The 15787-nt window shown below is 35.7% G+C and overlaps 1 protein-coding gene, 1 long non-coding RNA gene and 1 pseudogene across 2 annotated transcripts; 2 read left to right on the forward strand and 1 right to left on the reverse strand.

Moving 5' to 3' along the window:
- Positions 1-13: 13 nt before the first annotated feature.
- On the forward strand, positions 14-2484 carry LOC136065404 (uncharacterized). The gene is made up of 3 exons (XR_010627034.1): positions 14-216; positions 346-567; positions 1518-2484. It is a non-coding gene; the product is annotated as an uncharacterized LOC136065404 (long non-coding RNA).
- A 3700-nt stretch (positions 2485-6184) lies between these two features.
- Positions 6185-8188, forward strand: LOC112032570 (protein NRT1/ PTR FAMILY 5.4). The gene is made up of 2 exons (XM_024065344.2): positions 6185-6720; positions 6882-8188. Exons 1-2 carry the CDS (start codon positions 6185-6187, stop codon positions 7903-7905), a joined length of 1560 nt encoding a protein of 519 aa, XP_023921112.1. The 3' UTR covers positions 7906-8188.
- A 480-nt stretch (positions 8189-8668) lies between these two features.
- On the reverse strand, positions 8669-12641 carry LOC112032573 (putative pentatricopeptide repeat-containing protein At3g25970; annotated as a pseudogene).
- Between the last annotated feature and the right edge of the window lie 3146 nt (positions 12642-15787).

The following is a 15787-nucleotide window of genomic DNA, read 5'->3' on the forward strand; positions in this document are numbered from 1 at the left end:
TTAGCATTAAAGTTTATCCTATTCACTTATGTTTAGTTTCACTAACCAAACGTTTTGGTTTTTAAGAGCTCAATCATTCATTCCTAAAGTACTCTGAATCTCTGATTCCCACCCACAATGGTAATGTGTGGTGAATGGTTCTCAAGGATCTACGGCAAGGTCGGAAATGCTATCACGATTATATCTTCTTCTCAAAGGCTGTGCCATTCATCTTTGGTAATAATTCCGAAAATAAAGTAAAAGTTTCATTAATGTTGGAGTTGACAGAGAATAGATTTGTATTCTTTTCTCTTTTTTTTTTTTTTTGTAAAAATAAAAATATTGTTTTTCTTCAATGAACTTCAGGATTGATTGTGAGCCATAGCATGATCAACTTGCAGTGGTGGAGATGTTGATTGATTACCTCAGTTACACCTGGGACAAGGACATCAATTTGCAAACAGCTGCAACAATCGTAAATCTTCAGGATGGCATGTCAACCGTATCAGCAGTTGTGTTGCGTATATTGCAGATAACTATATAAAATGTTTCACAACGATTGTCATCTGCGCTTTGGCCTACACTATGGTAATTCCACATTCTTTTCTTGTGTAATAAATAGCCTTTGGCTGATAAAACTATTTTAAAAAAAAAAAAAATTGGAATTTTCGAAGGTAGGTTACATAAAATGAAAGGAACAAAAAATACATAATGTGTTTTGAGAAATACTAACCCAACCTAGTTATTGATTAAGACCCCAAATTTTAATTTACAGCTTAATCTCACTTTTAGGGTAACCTTTTTTTTATATATAAAATGAATAACAATTCAAACCAAATTTAAGTGATTAGTCAATTATAGCGTGCATGAACATCAAAATAAGCATGGATAAACACATAGAGCATATATCAAGAGCAGGGACGGAACTAGGGCCAGTGACGACTCCATAAATTTTTTTAGAGTGTTCCTCAACAAGCATAAATTACACAATCTAATAAAAAGAAAATTTATATATTAACAACAACAACAATTAAAAAACACGAGAAGAATCTTGCACAGGAGATGAATTTTGGGTACGTGGTTTTCTTATCAAATATTTGTCCATAATTCTAGCCAAAAAAAAAAAAAAAAACAATAAACTATAAGTTCATTTGAAATATTAATAAAATTATTAATTATTGTTGTAACGTTGTTTAGTTGTTTCATTAATTTGTTTGTCTTTTATAAACTATAATTTGTTATATTGTTATTTCATTAATTATAAAATTATTAAGTGTTGTTTAGCCCAACATAATTTAATTTGTTTGTCTTTTATAATATATTGTTTTATTAATTATTGTTGTTTAGCCTAACAATAAACTATATTGCCTTAATTTGTTTGTCATTAATTATACTGCTTTAATTTGTTATATTGTTTAGCCTCATGTGCACATTAAACTAAAAGCACTAAAAGAGCCACTGATGTGCACATTATTTACACATCTTATGTGTAGCACAATAATTAAAGCACTAAAACTGTGTAATGTGCACTTGTGCAGCCGGACCCCATCCCATGTGCCCATCCACCCCACCCCACTCAACACACAAGCAAGCCTCATGATGCCCCCTATCAATCAGAAAATTTCACAATCATGCATTACACTAAAAAACAATTAATATTTCACCAACACCAACAGATAAGATAAACTGATAAAGCCAAATTCAATTTCAAAAAGTCAAAAACAGAAAAAATTTAATAAAGCTAAAGACTAAAGTTTGGCCAATCAAAAGAGAGAGAGAGTTACTGAGTTGGTCTTATTAAAGAATAAAGAGAGAGAGAGAGAGAGAGAGAGAGAGAGAGAGAGAGAGAGAGAGAGTCATTTCATAATTTTCATTTCAGACTTTTCAGTTCAGATAGAGAGAGAGTGAGAGACCGAGAGGGAGTCAGAGAGAAAAGAGAGAGACTGAGAGAAGTTAGCTTAGAAAAAAAAATGAAATACCTTGAGGCAGGGTCGGACTGTTGGAGGGAGCATTGGAGCAACGGCAGCAGCTGAGTAATGAGCAAGGAGGCGGGAGGCCTGAATTGGACTGGGCACAAGCGGACGAGCCAGCGGGTAAGCGATTTGCAGATCTGGCACTGGCAATCTCTGTCCTCCATTCCGATGAGCAACGATGAGCGACGTTGGCTACTTGGCTTGGATGAGCCTCAACAAGCGACATTGCTCAATGCTCTGTGACCTTTGTCTGTCTTTAGATTAGGGTTAGCTTAGTGATTTCATTTTTTTTAAATTTTTTTTTTATAAAGCTTTAATGAGAATCTGTAGGTTTGTCTTTTTTTTTCCTTTTTTTTTTTTATGAGGCGCTGCGCTGCTCTGTTTTTTTTTTTTTTTTTTTTTTGTGAGGATATGTGGGTTTGTCTATAATCTGTTGGGCATTTGGTCTTGTCGTGGGTTTGCCTCTGTTATATTTTTTTCCCAGATTTTATTTTAATTTTTTTTTTATTTGAGGGTGTTCTTAATTTTGTGATTGAGGGTGTTCCTAATACAGAGCAAATATAAATTTTTTTTATTATATATAAATTTTTTTTTTAGGTCAGGGTGTTCTAACCCCCCCCCCCCCCCCAGCTAGTTCTTAAGAAATTAAAAAAGAAAAAGAAAAAAGTGTGTGTTTTACCATTCTATATTTTGGGCCTCCACTTTTAGAACTTTTAGGCCCCTTCCCCTACAATTTTACATTGATTTTATTATAATAGCATTTTCATTAGTTGTAAAATAGCATAAGGTTCCAAAATTTTCCAATCAACTCCAAAATACACCCACATCAATCTATGAATCATTGTGCAAAAATACTTTTGTGCTATAATAACTGTGCAAATTTAAACAATTACTATAATACAAATGTATTTTTGCAAATTTACACAATTACAATAACACAAATGTATTTTTATACAATGATATATAGACTAATGTGGGTCTATTTTGGGTTGATTGGGAAAATTTACACAAATATTGTTGCTATGCAAATGAATGTTTTAGAAATTATTTAGATTGAGGACAATGGTTTTTGGTTGAGGAAGAGAGAGATGATTTGAGATAATAATAAAAAATTGATAAGGAAGTAGTATTATGAAGAAATGTAGAAATAAATAATAGGAAGTATATAAAATAAAAAATAGGTTATTATGGTAAAATAAATAGAAATTTTTGCATGAGATAATAGAAATGCTCTAATGTATTAAGAACAATGTAGTTTTTTGTTTTTGTCTTTATTAGTAGATGATTGCATTATGATGTATTATGAAACAAATTTTTTTTTTTTCTTTGTTGATTGTTTGTTAATACTAAATAGATACTTATTTGAAATTTCAAGATTTTTTTTTTAACTTATACTCCGGCCCCCCTTAACTCAAAATCTTGGGCCTATCCCTAATAAAGAGCAACCCACATAAAATTAAAGACACAATACCACAAGATAACACTAAATGTGTTATTGAAGAGAAAACGCGAGAAGCAAGCGAAAAAATGTCTTTGTGGCACCCACACTTAAATGATCCACTAGAATAGATTGTTGCAATACAAATTACATGACACAACCCTCCAAGCAATACTATAATCTTGTACTCAAGAACTCTAAGCTTTTGCTGGCAATTCCTAGACTCATTTCTCTACTCTAGCAATAGGATATGCAATTGAGCTCCAATTGCATCTTCAAACTTCTATGGCTGATTTAATTTTGTGGCAGTTCCAATTATTCCCAAGACTGCCAACAACACTCACAACACTTTGGTGATGATGGGTGTGAAGAATTTAATCTCCTCTCAAGAATTTGGCTATGGTGAGAGGGAAAAAGTAGAGAAAAATGGTAAGTGTTTGGCTCTCACAATTTATTGGTTTCTTTCAACTTTCAAATGAGAATTAGGGTTTAATTTGTGGGAAATGAGGTTTATAAAGGATGGGTAAAGGCTAGAGCAACAAGAGAGTGAATTTTTGCTATTCTGACCATTTTAGTTGACCAAGGGTTAGGTGAAAGTTGGACAATGTTTTTCCCAACAGATTTTCAAATGCTTGACGTGTGCCAGTTTTCATGGGACCAATAAAATTATTTGTTCATTATCAAGTATGATTAGACTCGATTTATGAAGATGCATCGAAGCCATTGAAATTTGATTTAATGATAACTTTCAATCTAGGGGTCTGATTGAGGTCTGTGACCAGTTGTTTTGATCATTAAGACATTAGCATCATTTTGATTAGGGACAATTGAAGATCAAATGGATAGAATTAATATGATATCTCCAAGTATGAAATTACCCTTTTACCCTTCATATGAGATTAAATCTAGGTTGCAGAAAAAGGTGTCCATAACAATACATAATTTTAGATGTGAAATATAAACATATAAATCAGTTTAAGCATGTGTAGAGCACAATCTAAGCTTGTAGTAAATAAAGTATGAAAATTATGATTAGGTATTTCCACACACATCCTTAGAACATTGAACTCTACTCACAAATCATAACTAGATAATCATAACCAGCTTGACAATGCACTATGCTATTAGTACAAACGTACTAGGCCAAATACAAGTAATATGTGATCAACCATATTTTGGTTAAATTTTTAGATTTTTCATTTTTTTTTAATTGTTGTGTTTTTAGATTTTTAAAAACTCACACAAAAACAAATGAAAAGCATTGATCATATAACAACAAACAAGATAAATAACTCCAAAATAAAAAGGATGTATATTGCATGTGAATGAAAAATCTAATATGCAAAATATGTCCTAAAGATTAGATTAATTAGATCAAGGATGGAGTAGAAACCTCTCAAGTTAGAGCGTCTTACTTCACCCAAATAGCTTTAATCTTCAATTTAGGGGTGAAGAAACATGAGGAGGGGGGAATTGTCTACACAAAGACAAAGATTTGGTAGCAAACTTACCAAGGTCCAAAGAACTTAAGATTGACTAAATTTTCTTCACAAGTTGGCCTTGGTATGCGATAGAAGGAATACCAACAATTCTAGAAACTCCACGTTTAGCATGTTCCCTTGGGCTTCCTCTAGGAATCAATCTAGCAACATGATTTTGTTTTTGTCTCAACAAAGAACAATGTGGTCTAATATGACTAATAAAACCACAATGGTGGTAAGTGGGAACAAAATTTGATCCAACCATTTTCTTAGGATGAGACCTAAACACTGGCTTCGACTTATGAGCTTCCACCATAAGCCTTTTGCCATTATCCAATCTAGCTAAATTAGCATTTATCTCCACTTTAGGATGGTAAAGTTGTGATTTCCAACTAGCCTTTGTTGGCTTTAATTCCGTGTTAAATTTGATTGTAATTACTTCAATCATTTCCCTGTATTTATGTGAGTTTATTTGTAAGGGATAAGTGTGAGAGATCGGTGAAGAATCAAGCTTCAAAGATGAATCAACGTAGTTTGTGACTAGCTCAAGAGAAGAGTAACTCGTAAAAGGTCACGTGTGAAGCACATAACTAGAAGCTGAAGAGTCACGCCAACCTGTCAAGTTTGCAAGTACTTCGCGAGAAGGGCTATCTTGCGAGGTACCTATGAAACATTCTATCTGGCAAAAAGATAAAGTGCTTTACCAAATTCTTTATCCACACTATAAATACCCTTATTACCCATGAATTGTAAGGAGTACTTTTTAGAGAAAAAACCCTAGCAAATACACATGAGAGTTAGAGATTGTTACCGGGCTGAATTGCAAGATCTGGGAAGTTAGTGAAGACAAGACTCCGAGAAGTCCATTGGTAGCAGAAGTTTGAAGGGTCCTTTGTTATTTGTATATTCCAACTTTATTCACTAGCGGATCGATTTCGACTTGGAGGGTTATAGAGAGGTTTTTCGGTTTTCTCTTCAATAACATGTCTTGGTATTATCTTGTGTTTGTCTCTCTCTTCTCTACTCTTTAAACTTTCATTTTATTGTTTATTGTGGATGGATATAGCTTAGAATAGTGTTATCGGTTTGTTGCGCACATTTACTCTTATTCCGCACTTTGTTAAGTTAGATTAAAGTAATCTAGCCGTAATTTTTAATTTGGATTTCAACAAGCTCTTGTGTTTTCACGCTAGGGTAGTGACTAAGGTTGTTCTATCAGACCTTAAATGTGGAGCACCTTGATGATAGACATTTTTTATGTGTCGAAATATATTAACGAAAATTTAAGAAGTTTCACAAAAATCTAAATATCAATGTCCTTCTTGATGCAGGGATTGATGCTGTTATGGGTTTCAACTTCTCGAGGCCAATATGGACCTATTTATGTTGCAGCGTTGGCTGTAGCACTTGGTAAATATGGCCTAGATTCAATCCTAAAAGAATTTCTTTCTGAACAGTTGATTGAGGGAGAAAATGAAAATTCCAACGAAAGTAAAGCCCAAATAGAGGGTCGTACAAATGTCTGGTGGTGTATTGCCTGGATTTCTGGATCTGCCATTGCTGTCTTTTGCCTTTCAGAAGTAGAATGGGAAAGAACCTTCTTACCTTCCAGTGTGGTGATGGGAGCATCTCTTTTGTTGTTCTTATGCGGCTTCAAATTTTACTGTCCCAAAAGACACAATAGGAACTCCCATGTTATTTTCAAAGTCTTCAAGGCAGCTATATCCAAACGTTATCTCGCCTACCCTGGTACACCAACTCAGTTATCTTGGAAATCTGAACCAAATCCAAAGTTGTACGAAGAGGAAAATAATCAAATACTATTGTTGCCAAAAGTTTTTTGGTTCAGGTTGGTCTCTTTCTCTCGGTGTTACGCACACTTCGTTCGTATGTGTTTTCAAAACACATTTTTACAATTTTAACTAAAATTATGTTTTTAAAACTGATGTGGTGTTCCATAGAATCCATACATATGATGTGGGGAATTCATGGGTAATTATGCTGATGCAGGTGGTTAGACAAAGCTGCTGTGACTGTAGAAAAAACCTTAAGCAGTCCGCAGGAAGAGGAGAATCTTTGCTCAGTTGAACAAGTGACCCAAGTAAAGTGCTTTTTGAAATTGATACCTTTGTGGACAACCTTTTTAGCCTATAGTTTGGTCCAGGCTACCGGACATACTTTCTTTATTGAACAAAGTACCAACTTGAAGAATACGATTACTGAAAAGGATGTCACGGTTCTAGTTGCTTTCTTCGTACTCAATTACTTTCTACGCTTCATAATCCCGCATCTGTTTTGGTCAGAGAAAGCAAGAAATCCCAATGTCACACTGGTGAGAATTGGTGTTGGGATGATTTGTTCTGTATTGTGTTGCATTGCAGCTTGGCAGGTGGAGGTCCACAGATTGAAGCAGGTCAACAGATTGAAAGAAATTAAGGGACTTAATCATGACGACGACCTATTTGAGGAAGACACTATCTCCATGAGTATCCTCTGGTTACTTCCACAATTTATTTTGTTGGGACTAACGGAGGGACTTGTCGAAGAAGGCCTCCAGGAATTTTTCAGTAAGCACGTCACTAAATCGATGTGGAATTCTGGGAAATTGTTGACTGGATGTGTATTAAGTTTCGGAAATTTCTTCAGCATACCTTGTGTCCATCTAGTAAGAAGTTGGTTCAAGGGCACCATAAACCAGAGTCATCTGGATAGGTATTTTCTGACTTTAGCAATAGTAAGCTCTGTGTTCCTTTGCTTTTATGTGTACGCTTCAATATCTAACTCCAAGTATGCCGAAATAAGAGATTTATCAAAGGAAGCAGAATTAGCCCCTAATGTTTCAACGGAAGGAAGAGAGATGAAAGATGAAATGTCGCTGGCTTCTTCCTCTGCTCGAAACACACCTTTAAATGAGGACTTGGACGATCATCCATCTCACTCTATTTTAAACATACCCCAAGGAGATGGTGTTGAAGACAAACCAAACCCCTGCCGACTAGGAACCACTCTTTCTTATGGACAAAGGTGTCCATAGTCATGGCCTCCACTCGCCACCTCTACTTCCGCTTAGCAAATGTTGAAATGGTTGGTATGCAATCTTCCCCGGATGTACACTATGCTGAATCTATGGAGAAACTCCCTTTGCAGTCCCACGCATCCACTGAAGCTGAGGAGGTAATCTATGATGATGAGCCTAGGAACTAAGTTCCACGGTTTAAAAATTAAGCAACAACATTTTAAAATGTTTGTACCTTGTAATTGAATTTAATAAATAGGTTGGAAATCTTATCTATTAGTGCTCCATATTTTTCGTTATTTCCATCTTATATTTTATTAGCTTTTCTTTTTTGAGAATTGGCTTTATTTAAATAAGTATCTAATTATCCCCAAAATCAGATATTGGGCCAAGATGCTCTTGTTATAGGCTGCAATAGCAGAAGCATATAGATTAACAGAAGAAGATAAGCAGATTAATTTTCGGGCTGTAGCTCATCAAGTTTTCTGGCAGCAGCATTCCCTAGAACAACATTTTCATGGATGTTGCAGGCTGATAGAAAAATCTGCCATATATGAGCATCAAGGTGAATGAGCATTTGTTTGATTGTCCTCTTTGCATCTTCTAGGTTTCCAACTTGTCCAAGCAAGTCAAACATGTTGGCATATTGTTCTAAACGAAGGACTGAGAAACACAAACACAAGTATGGGTAGGACATAAAAACACGGTAATTTTTTGAAAAGTTCGGACACAAAACTGCAGGGATACGCATATTAAAATTAGAATACAAAACAAGAATAAGATCCAAAAAGTAAATAAAATATGAGCAACAGCTTGAAGGAAGAGGGTGAAACTGCCTTGCATTACAATATGAGTAACAAGATCAGAAATGTCCCCACTACAATAATCAACAAAAATCTGAGGGGCAGAAGGCCTCTTCCAAAAAGGGGGCAGATAAGTCAAGAATATCAGCAAATGCTTTCCACTCATTAGTCTCTGTGTTCTCTGGAGCCTCTTGAGATCACCAACACTCTGGCAGGAAAACTTATATGAGGAAGAATTGAAACAATTGAAAGCACTGATCCATGTTAGACACCGTATGATCAGTGATCATTATCTTATTAATATAGTTATTTTTCTTCTACCACTCCCTTTACTCAAGTCAAGATATTACATCCTGCTTCTTGAAAATTTGAACTGATTTTAAATAGATGAATGCCGCCTATCATTAAAATAACAACCAATTTCAATACCTATAAACATTCATTACTAAGTCATTTGAAAATGTATAAGTTACATGTTGTAGAAAGATGTCACGAGCCAAGCTTGTTCTCACTGGGACAAGAGGTCGCTATGTGTAAAGTAGCCTCCATGATATATCTTTATGTCATAAAATATGAGACTGTAAACATGAAACAAAACTAATATCCTAAGCATATGAAGTCGTAAATCTAATTATTATGTATCTTCCTGCCACGTCCTCATTCACCCACTGGCCACTTTCTACCGCAAGAACCATAAACAATCTCAAAAGATTGTGAATCCAATAGAGTTATATGATAAACTACTACTTATCCCAAAAGCTGAATCTGATAGAAGATTCTCAAATTTTAATCAATTAACCATTATTCTAACACTATATACTGGCTTACCTTCACCCAGACTCCCAACTCATCAGTCAAGCATCTTTCCATTTTTGATAGAAGATTCATCCATCCTTGGCAAAAATATCAGAAGCAGAATGCCACAGCTTAAAAGAGATCAGATGAAGTCAAGGACAGAAGCAGACACTCTCCATGGGAGACTGTGTAGCAGCAAACTTCTAAAACTTTGTTATGACCACATTCCGATGTCAAAACTCACTTTGAGCAGCCAAAAAAGGACCATAAGTGCCAATTTACATGTAATATCTCACTTTTTTTCTTTCTAATGTTGTAGATTTCAGTCAAAAGAAGGCCACATTTGTTAACAGTATCTGTGATGGAAAGCAGAATCCAATCATTGCTTTCTGTTGTGACTAGAAATACTGCCACTGTAGATTAACAACAGAGCTTTTAGTGAGCAATGCACACCTGTGCAGTCATAATTTTGGCAAATGGCAGTTTATGGAGAATTCTCTCTCAGAGTTGTGTTAGTTAAGTTGGAACAAAGAGCTGCAAAGCCATAATTTATGGCCTTTTCAGACTTTCGCCTCTGACCACTAGTCAGATAAAATTTCTTAAGTCATCTGTAATACATATGTTGAATGGATTTCATATGCCAACTGATTTTAGACAACAGGTAACGACACTTGATGAGTTCTGGAAACACAAACACCCTGCAGAGTTAATTGCAGCAAAAAAATTAGAAAAAATTCCTCTGCTTCTAATTCATATTTTCATCAGGAAAGCATCATTTTGATCCAATTTTGGAGACACCAACATCTGATCATACAACTTTATTAGCTCCATATATATTTCTTTACTCTCAGGATGTGACATGTCGCCAGCAAAAAAGTAATGTACGGATCCTCCAACTTGAATCCAACTAGAACCAGGTTATTTGTGAACTACTTTTTCCTTCATTTGTTTCCTGAATTTTCCAACATCACTCCACATACCAGCAGAAGCATAGAGATTTGACAGAAGAAGATAAGCAGATTCATTTTCAGGTTGCAGCTCAAGAAGTTTTCTGGCAGCAACATTCCCCAGAACAACATTTCCATGGATGTTGCAGGCTGATAGAAGAATTTGCCATATATGAGCATCAGGGTGAATAGGCATTTGATCAATTGTCCTCTTTGCATCTTCTAGGAGTCCAACTCGACTGAGCAGGTCAACCATACAGGCATAGTGTTCTAAATGTGGGATGAATCTATGAAGTTCAAACATAGAGTTTAAGTAATCATTTGCTTCTCTCACCAGCCCTGCATGACAGCATGAAGTAAGAAATCCAAGAAAAGTTATCTCATCTGATTCTATTCCAGATTTACACATTTTCTCAAAAACATCAGAAACTTCATGAAAACAACCATGTTGAGCATATCCCATTATCATGGCATTCCAAGCAGCCAAATTGTTTCTAGATGTAATCCTAAAAGCCTTCTGTGCATCACCAATGCTTCCGCACTTACAGTAGATGTCAATAACAGTACTTTCCACAAATGTATCCTGATCAAATCCAAATTTAAGACACAGTGAGTGAACTACTCTTCCCTGTACCAAATCTGTCAATGCACCACAAGCTTTGACGACAATACTGAAGATTGTACTGTCCACTTCAAGGTACAAGCTTCTTGAGGTGTAGAACAAACTTAAAGCATCAGCATGGCAATATCTCTTTTGCTTCATCTATCCCATGGCATTTCCCATATGTTTTTATCAAGCAAGACACCATAGAATCATTGAACATAAAGCCACATTTAATCATATGCAAATGAATTTGCATTGCCTGAATTACAGAATTTGAGTTAGAAACAACTTCAAGAATGCTAGCCAGATTATATTCATTTGGCTGTAGTGAAAGATCACGCATTTGAGAAAACACTTCAAGACCCAGACTACTAAAAATCCATTCTCAGAATACCCAGCAGTCACAGAAATTCCAAGAAACAGAAACTCGATGAAGCATATCATCAAAAACATGTCTAGCATCATACATTCCACCACACTTCCCGTACGTGGACATCAATGCATTGCTAACACAAATCACTTTCAAAAAACCCACCACATTGTACACTCACTCATCTCCAAATCCCCAGATTGCAAAACTTTAAACAACTCCAAAGCTTCCAAACCATCACAAGCAGCTCCTATCCATTCAGTCCAAGACACATCATCTGGTTCAGAAATTTCATCAAACATCTTAACTGCAGCCACCTTATTCCCACACTTACAGTACATGTTCATAATAGCTTTATTCAAATGTATAAAACTGCCACACAACAAACCCATCTTAACACCAATACCATGAACCTGTTCCCCCTCTCTCACATCAAACAGTGCACCAAGCACCCCAGTCAAGCTAAACTCATTCAGCTCCAAACTCAAACCCCTCATTTCCACAAAAACCACCTTACCCTTCTCAAACTCCCCATTCCACACATACCCACAAACCATAGCAGTCCAAACCACATTGTCCAATACCAAACATTCCCCAAAACACTTCTAAGCCTTTTCAACATCCCCAGCTCTCGCATAGTTCTCTATAAACACACTCACCAAATAAGCTCCCGAGCCAAACCCCATTCTCAAACAAACTCCATGGGCAGCCTCGTTTTCCTGCAAACTTTCACACGCTTTAACCAAAGAGCTCAACGTAAACACATCAGGTTCCAGACCCAGATGTCTTAAATTGTTAAAAGAGCTCGAAAACGGGTCTGGGTTGGCGAAACCTGGCGAACCCAGAAATGAGAGCGTTGAATGAGACTGTATCGGGGTTATGGGTTTCGAAGAGATACTTGGAAGCGCGTGAGAAATGTCCGAGTTTAGAGAAGTGGGAAATGAGAGTGGTGGAGAGGTAAGGGTGTAAGGAGTGACCGGACTTGATGAAGAGAGCGTAGGTTTGGTCAGTGAGCTTGGGGTTTGGAAGAGAAGCTTTGATGGCTTGTGGGTAGAGACCGTTGGTAAGTAGGGTTTTGAGGGATTGGCTTTGGCTAATCCTCTTCATGCATGTGATGTTGTGATGTGAGGCTTCTTTGAAATTGAGAGGTGTGTTATTCAGCGTGTGTGTGGTGCGGACGGAAGCTGTGGACTCCTGCAGTTGCATCACAGTCTCACCGACTCACAATTATGAAATTAACCGTGGCTCACGTAAAAGATCATTAACAAATACCCTTAAGCTACTTGTTAACTTTTTCTTTAAACCATCTGACGATTTTAACAAATGTATTTTACAAACACGATTTTAAAAAGAATTGGAAGTTTGCAATATTAAATTTGTAATAAGATTTTTTGTGTATAACGTATCTATATATTTATTTGTGTGTGTGTATTAGATCCTAGAGAACTATTAAACAAATTTTGCTCTACTGATACTTTAACTCTTAAAATACATAATAAAAAGTACTTCCATTGTTCTAAATTGTTGATTATGTTTAGAAAAATTCAACTATTTAAATGAGAATTATTTAATGTATTGTTTTTAATTAAAAATGTTAAATGTAATATTATTAGCAAACGCGATGTGTTATACTATGTTGTGTATGCTAGAGTGGATGCAGAAGGAGAAGCATAGAATAGGAACATCGAGAACACGAGTGTTACATGGTTCAGCCTTATCAGCCTACATCCACAGAGGAATCCCTTAAGGGCTACATCTTTATTGTATAAGAGTGTAGTACAAAACCTGTGTTATAACGAACCCTAACATGAGTATATATAGGCGACTAAACCCTAGACTACTAATACAAGCAGGAATGGGCTTGGGCCTATTACATTGGGCTAATATGTCTAATATATATCTCTAACACCCTCCCTCAAACTCAAGTTGGAAGCTCGATGAAGGTTTGAGGTTGGATAAGCACGAGAAGATCACTTGAAGAATGCCTTTGAAGAAACCACGATGAAGAATATACCAATAAACCAATTTCAGAGCTTCAAATGAAGAAACGGAGTTCAAAATTGGAATTTACGCGAAAAATTGAGCAAGATAGGCCTTCTCGGGAAATTTTTGACTTTAGTCAAAAGTCAACACAAAAGTCAAAGTTAATTGTCCAGGGTCAAAGTCAATGGTCAGTGCTTCACGGGTCAGATCCAGGTGGTCCGGGTCGGGTCGGTTCGGGTCAATGGTCAGCTTGGTGACGTGGTGCTGACGAGGCGACACTGCTGACGTGGCTGATGACGTGTCTAGGGCTGACGTGGCTTTGTTTGCTGCGTGGCTGCTGACGTGGAGTAATGACGTCATCCGATGATGTCATCACCTTCAGCGCGTGTACGGCGCATGAATCTATTACAAGCTCGTGGGAACGACGACGAGGATCCAGGAGGCGCGTGATAGCGCGTGCAGGATAGGTTGAGGACCAAATTTCTATGCGTCGTAGAACGGCGGAGGAAAAGGCCGATATGGCGGCGCATGTGGCCGATGGATGAGCTGCACTTGATTAAATTGTGGCGGCGCGTGTGGGTGGTTCCGGAGCTGTTATCAGCGTATGGAGGCGCGTGAGGCTGCCGTTGATGGCCAAGTTTTTGGGTTTTCCTTACGGGAGACTGAGGAGCACGCCTGTGGGGTTGGTTTCTTCAGGCGAAGGCTTGATTTGCACAGATCTATAAGGTGAGTGATTCGACTTACTTGAGAGATCAGAGATGTAGCAGCGAGGCAGCAACGGAGTTTCCGTGGGAGCTGCGTGATGCTGTAGACCCAGATTTGAAAGAAGGCGTAGGCACTGTTGTGTATCTGTGTTACGCACGTGAGAATCTTCTTTGCTTGCTAGAGATGTTTGTTTGATGCCAAGATCGAAGTTTGGCTCTGATACCATGTTAAATGTAATATTATTAGCAAACGCGATGTGTTATACTATGTTGTGTATACTAGAGTGGATGCGGAAGGAGAAGCATAGAATAGGAACATCGAGAACACGAGAGTTACATGGTTCAGCCTTGTCGGCTTACATCCACGAAGGAATCCTTTAAGGGTTACATCTTTATTGTATAAGAGTGTAGTACAAAACCTGTGTTACAATGAACCCTAACATGAGTATATATAGGCGAATAAACGCTAGACTACTAGTACAAGTAGGAATGGGCTTGGGCCTATTACATTGGGTTAATATGTCTAATATATATCTCTAACAAAAAAGATATGTATAAGTTTCCAAAACTATCCATATTAATTTAAACGTCAATGAAAAAATAGTTTTGACATTTTAAATAATTTTCTTATAAATAAATAAAAAGGGTAAAATAATAAAAAAATTTAAATAAATTGGTAAAATAATTTTTTTTATAAATAATTTAAAAGGGTAATATAAAAAATTTATTTATCGACTTTTCAAAATTGACCATATATAGTTTGAGATATCCCAAAATAGAATAAAATACTAAGGGCATGTTTGGTAGACTGTAATAGGCGTTGTAATGTAATAGTTATTCCTATAGTTTAGTTATTATTTAGTTTGGTTATTCTTTAGTTTGGTTATGTTTTTATTACAAGGAATAGTTATTCCTTGTGAATAGCTATTCTTCAAAATAAGGAATAACTATTCCTCTTTAAAAGGTTGTATTAGCTATTCCTTAGTAAATATAATAATTTCAAAACTTAATATATTTCCAAATAAACAAACTTTCCATATGCAACTAACTATTATAAAAATAAAAAATCATAAAAAATAACATATATATCTCTCTTAAATTTAAAAATAATAATTTTTGAGAAGATATAATTATATGAGTAAGATATTTCCTAAAATAAATCTTAAGTTTCATTCTAATGTTATAACTCACAACCAAACTAATAAATAGGTTTAGTTATTACATTACAACACATTTTATTCCTAGTAATAAAGATTACAATTTCTGTTGTAATCCTCATACAGTGTACCAAACATACCCTAACAATTTGAGACTTAGTACCGACTTTATTTCAAAAGTCTTCGCAAATAAAAAAATATATTTCAAAAGGTTTTTAAACTCATATTAATAAATGTAACTAGTGTCACTTCAATTTCAAGAATTGTAAACAAATATGTGTTAGGGGAATTTGACATAAAGAGAAACAAAAAGTGAAATTTGTTAGATAACAATTTTAATGTAAAGAAAGCATGAAGGTAATGGCATGTTCATCCAAGAAATCAATGTAAACAAATAATTCCTAGCCTAGACATGTTCATCTAAATATGTGAAGAAAAAAACAAAGTTGTCATGTTATTTGTCATCAACATAATTGCAAAGAGAAAAAAAAAAAAAAAAAAAAAAAAAAAAAAAAAAAAAAAAAAAAAAAAAAAAAA

The sequence above is a fragment of the Quercus suber genome, unplaced genomic scaffold (genome assembly GCF_002906115.3).
Source record: "Quercus suber isolate HL8 unplaced genomic scaffold, Cork oak 2.0 scaffold_958, whole genome shotgun sequence".
Classification (NCBI taxonomy): Eukaryota; Viridiplantae; Streptophyta; class Magnoliopsida; order Fagales; family Fagaceae; genus Quercus; species Quercus suber.

Coding starts and splice junctions, on each gene's coding strand:
- LOC112032570 (XM_024065344.2), top strand. CDS start 6,185: ATGTCCTTCTTGATGCAGGGATTGATGCTGTTATGGGTTTCAACTTCT. Junction 6,721..6,881: donor CCAAAAGTTTTTTGGTTCAG/GTTGGTCTCTTT, acceptor ATGCTGATGCAG/GTGGTTAGACAAAGCTGCTG.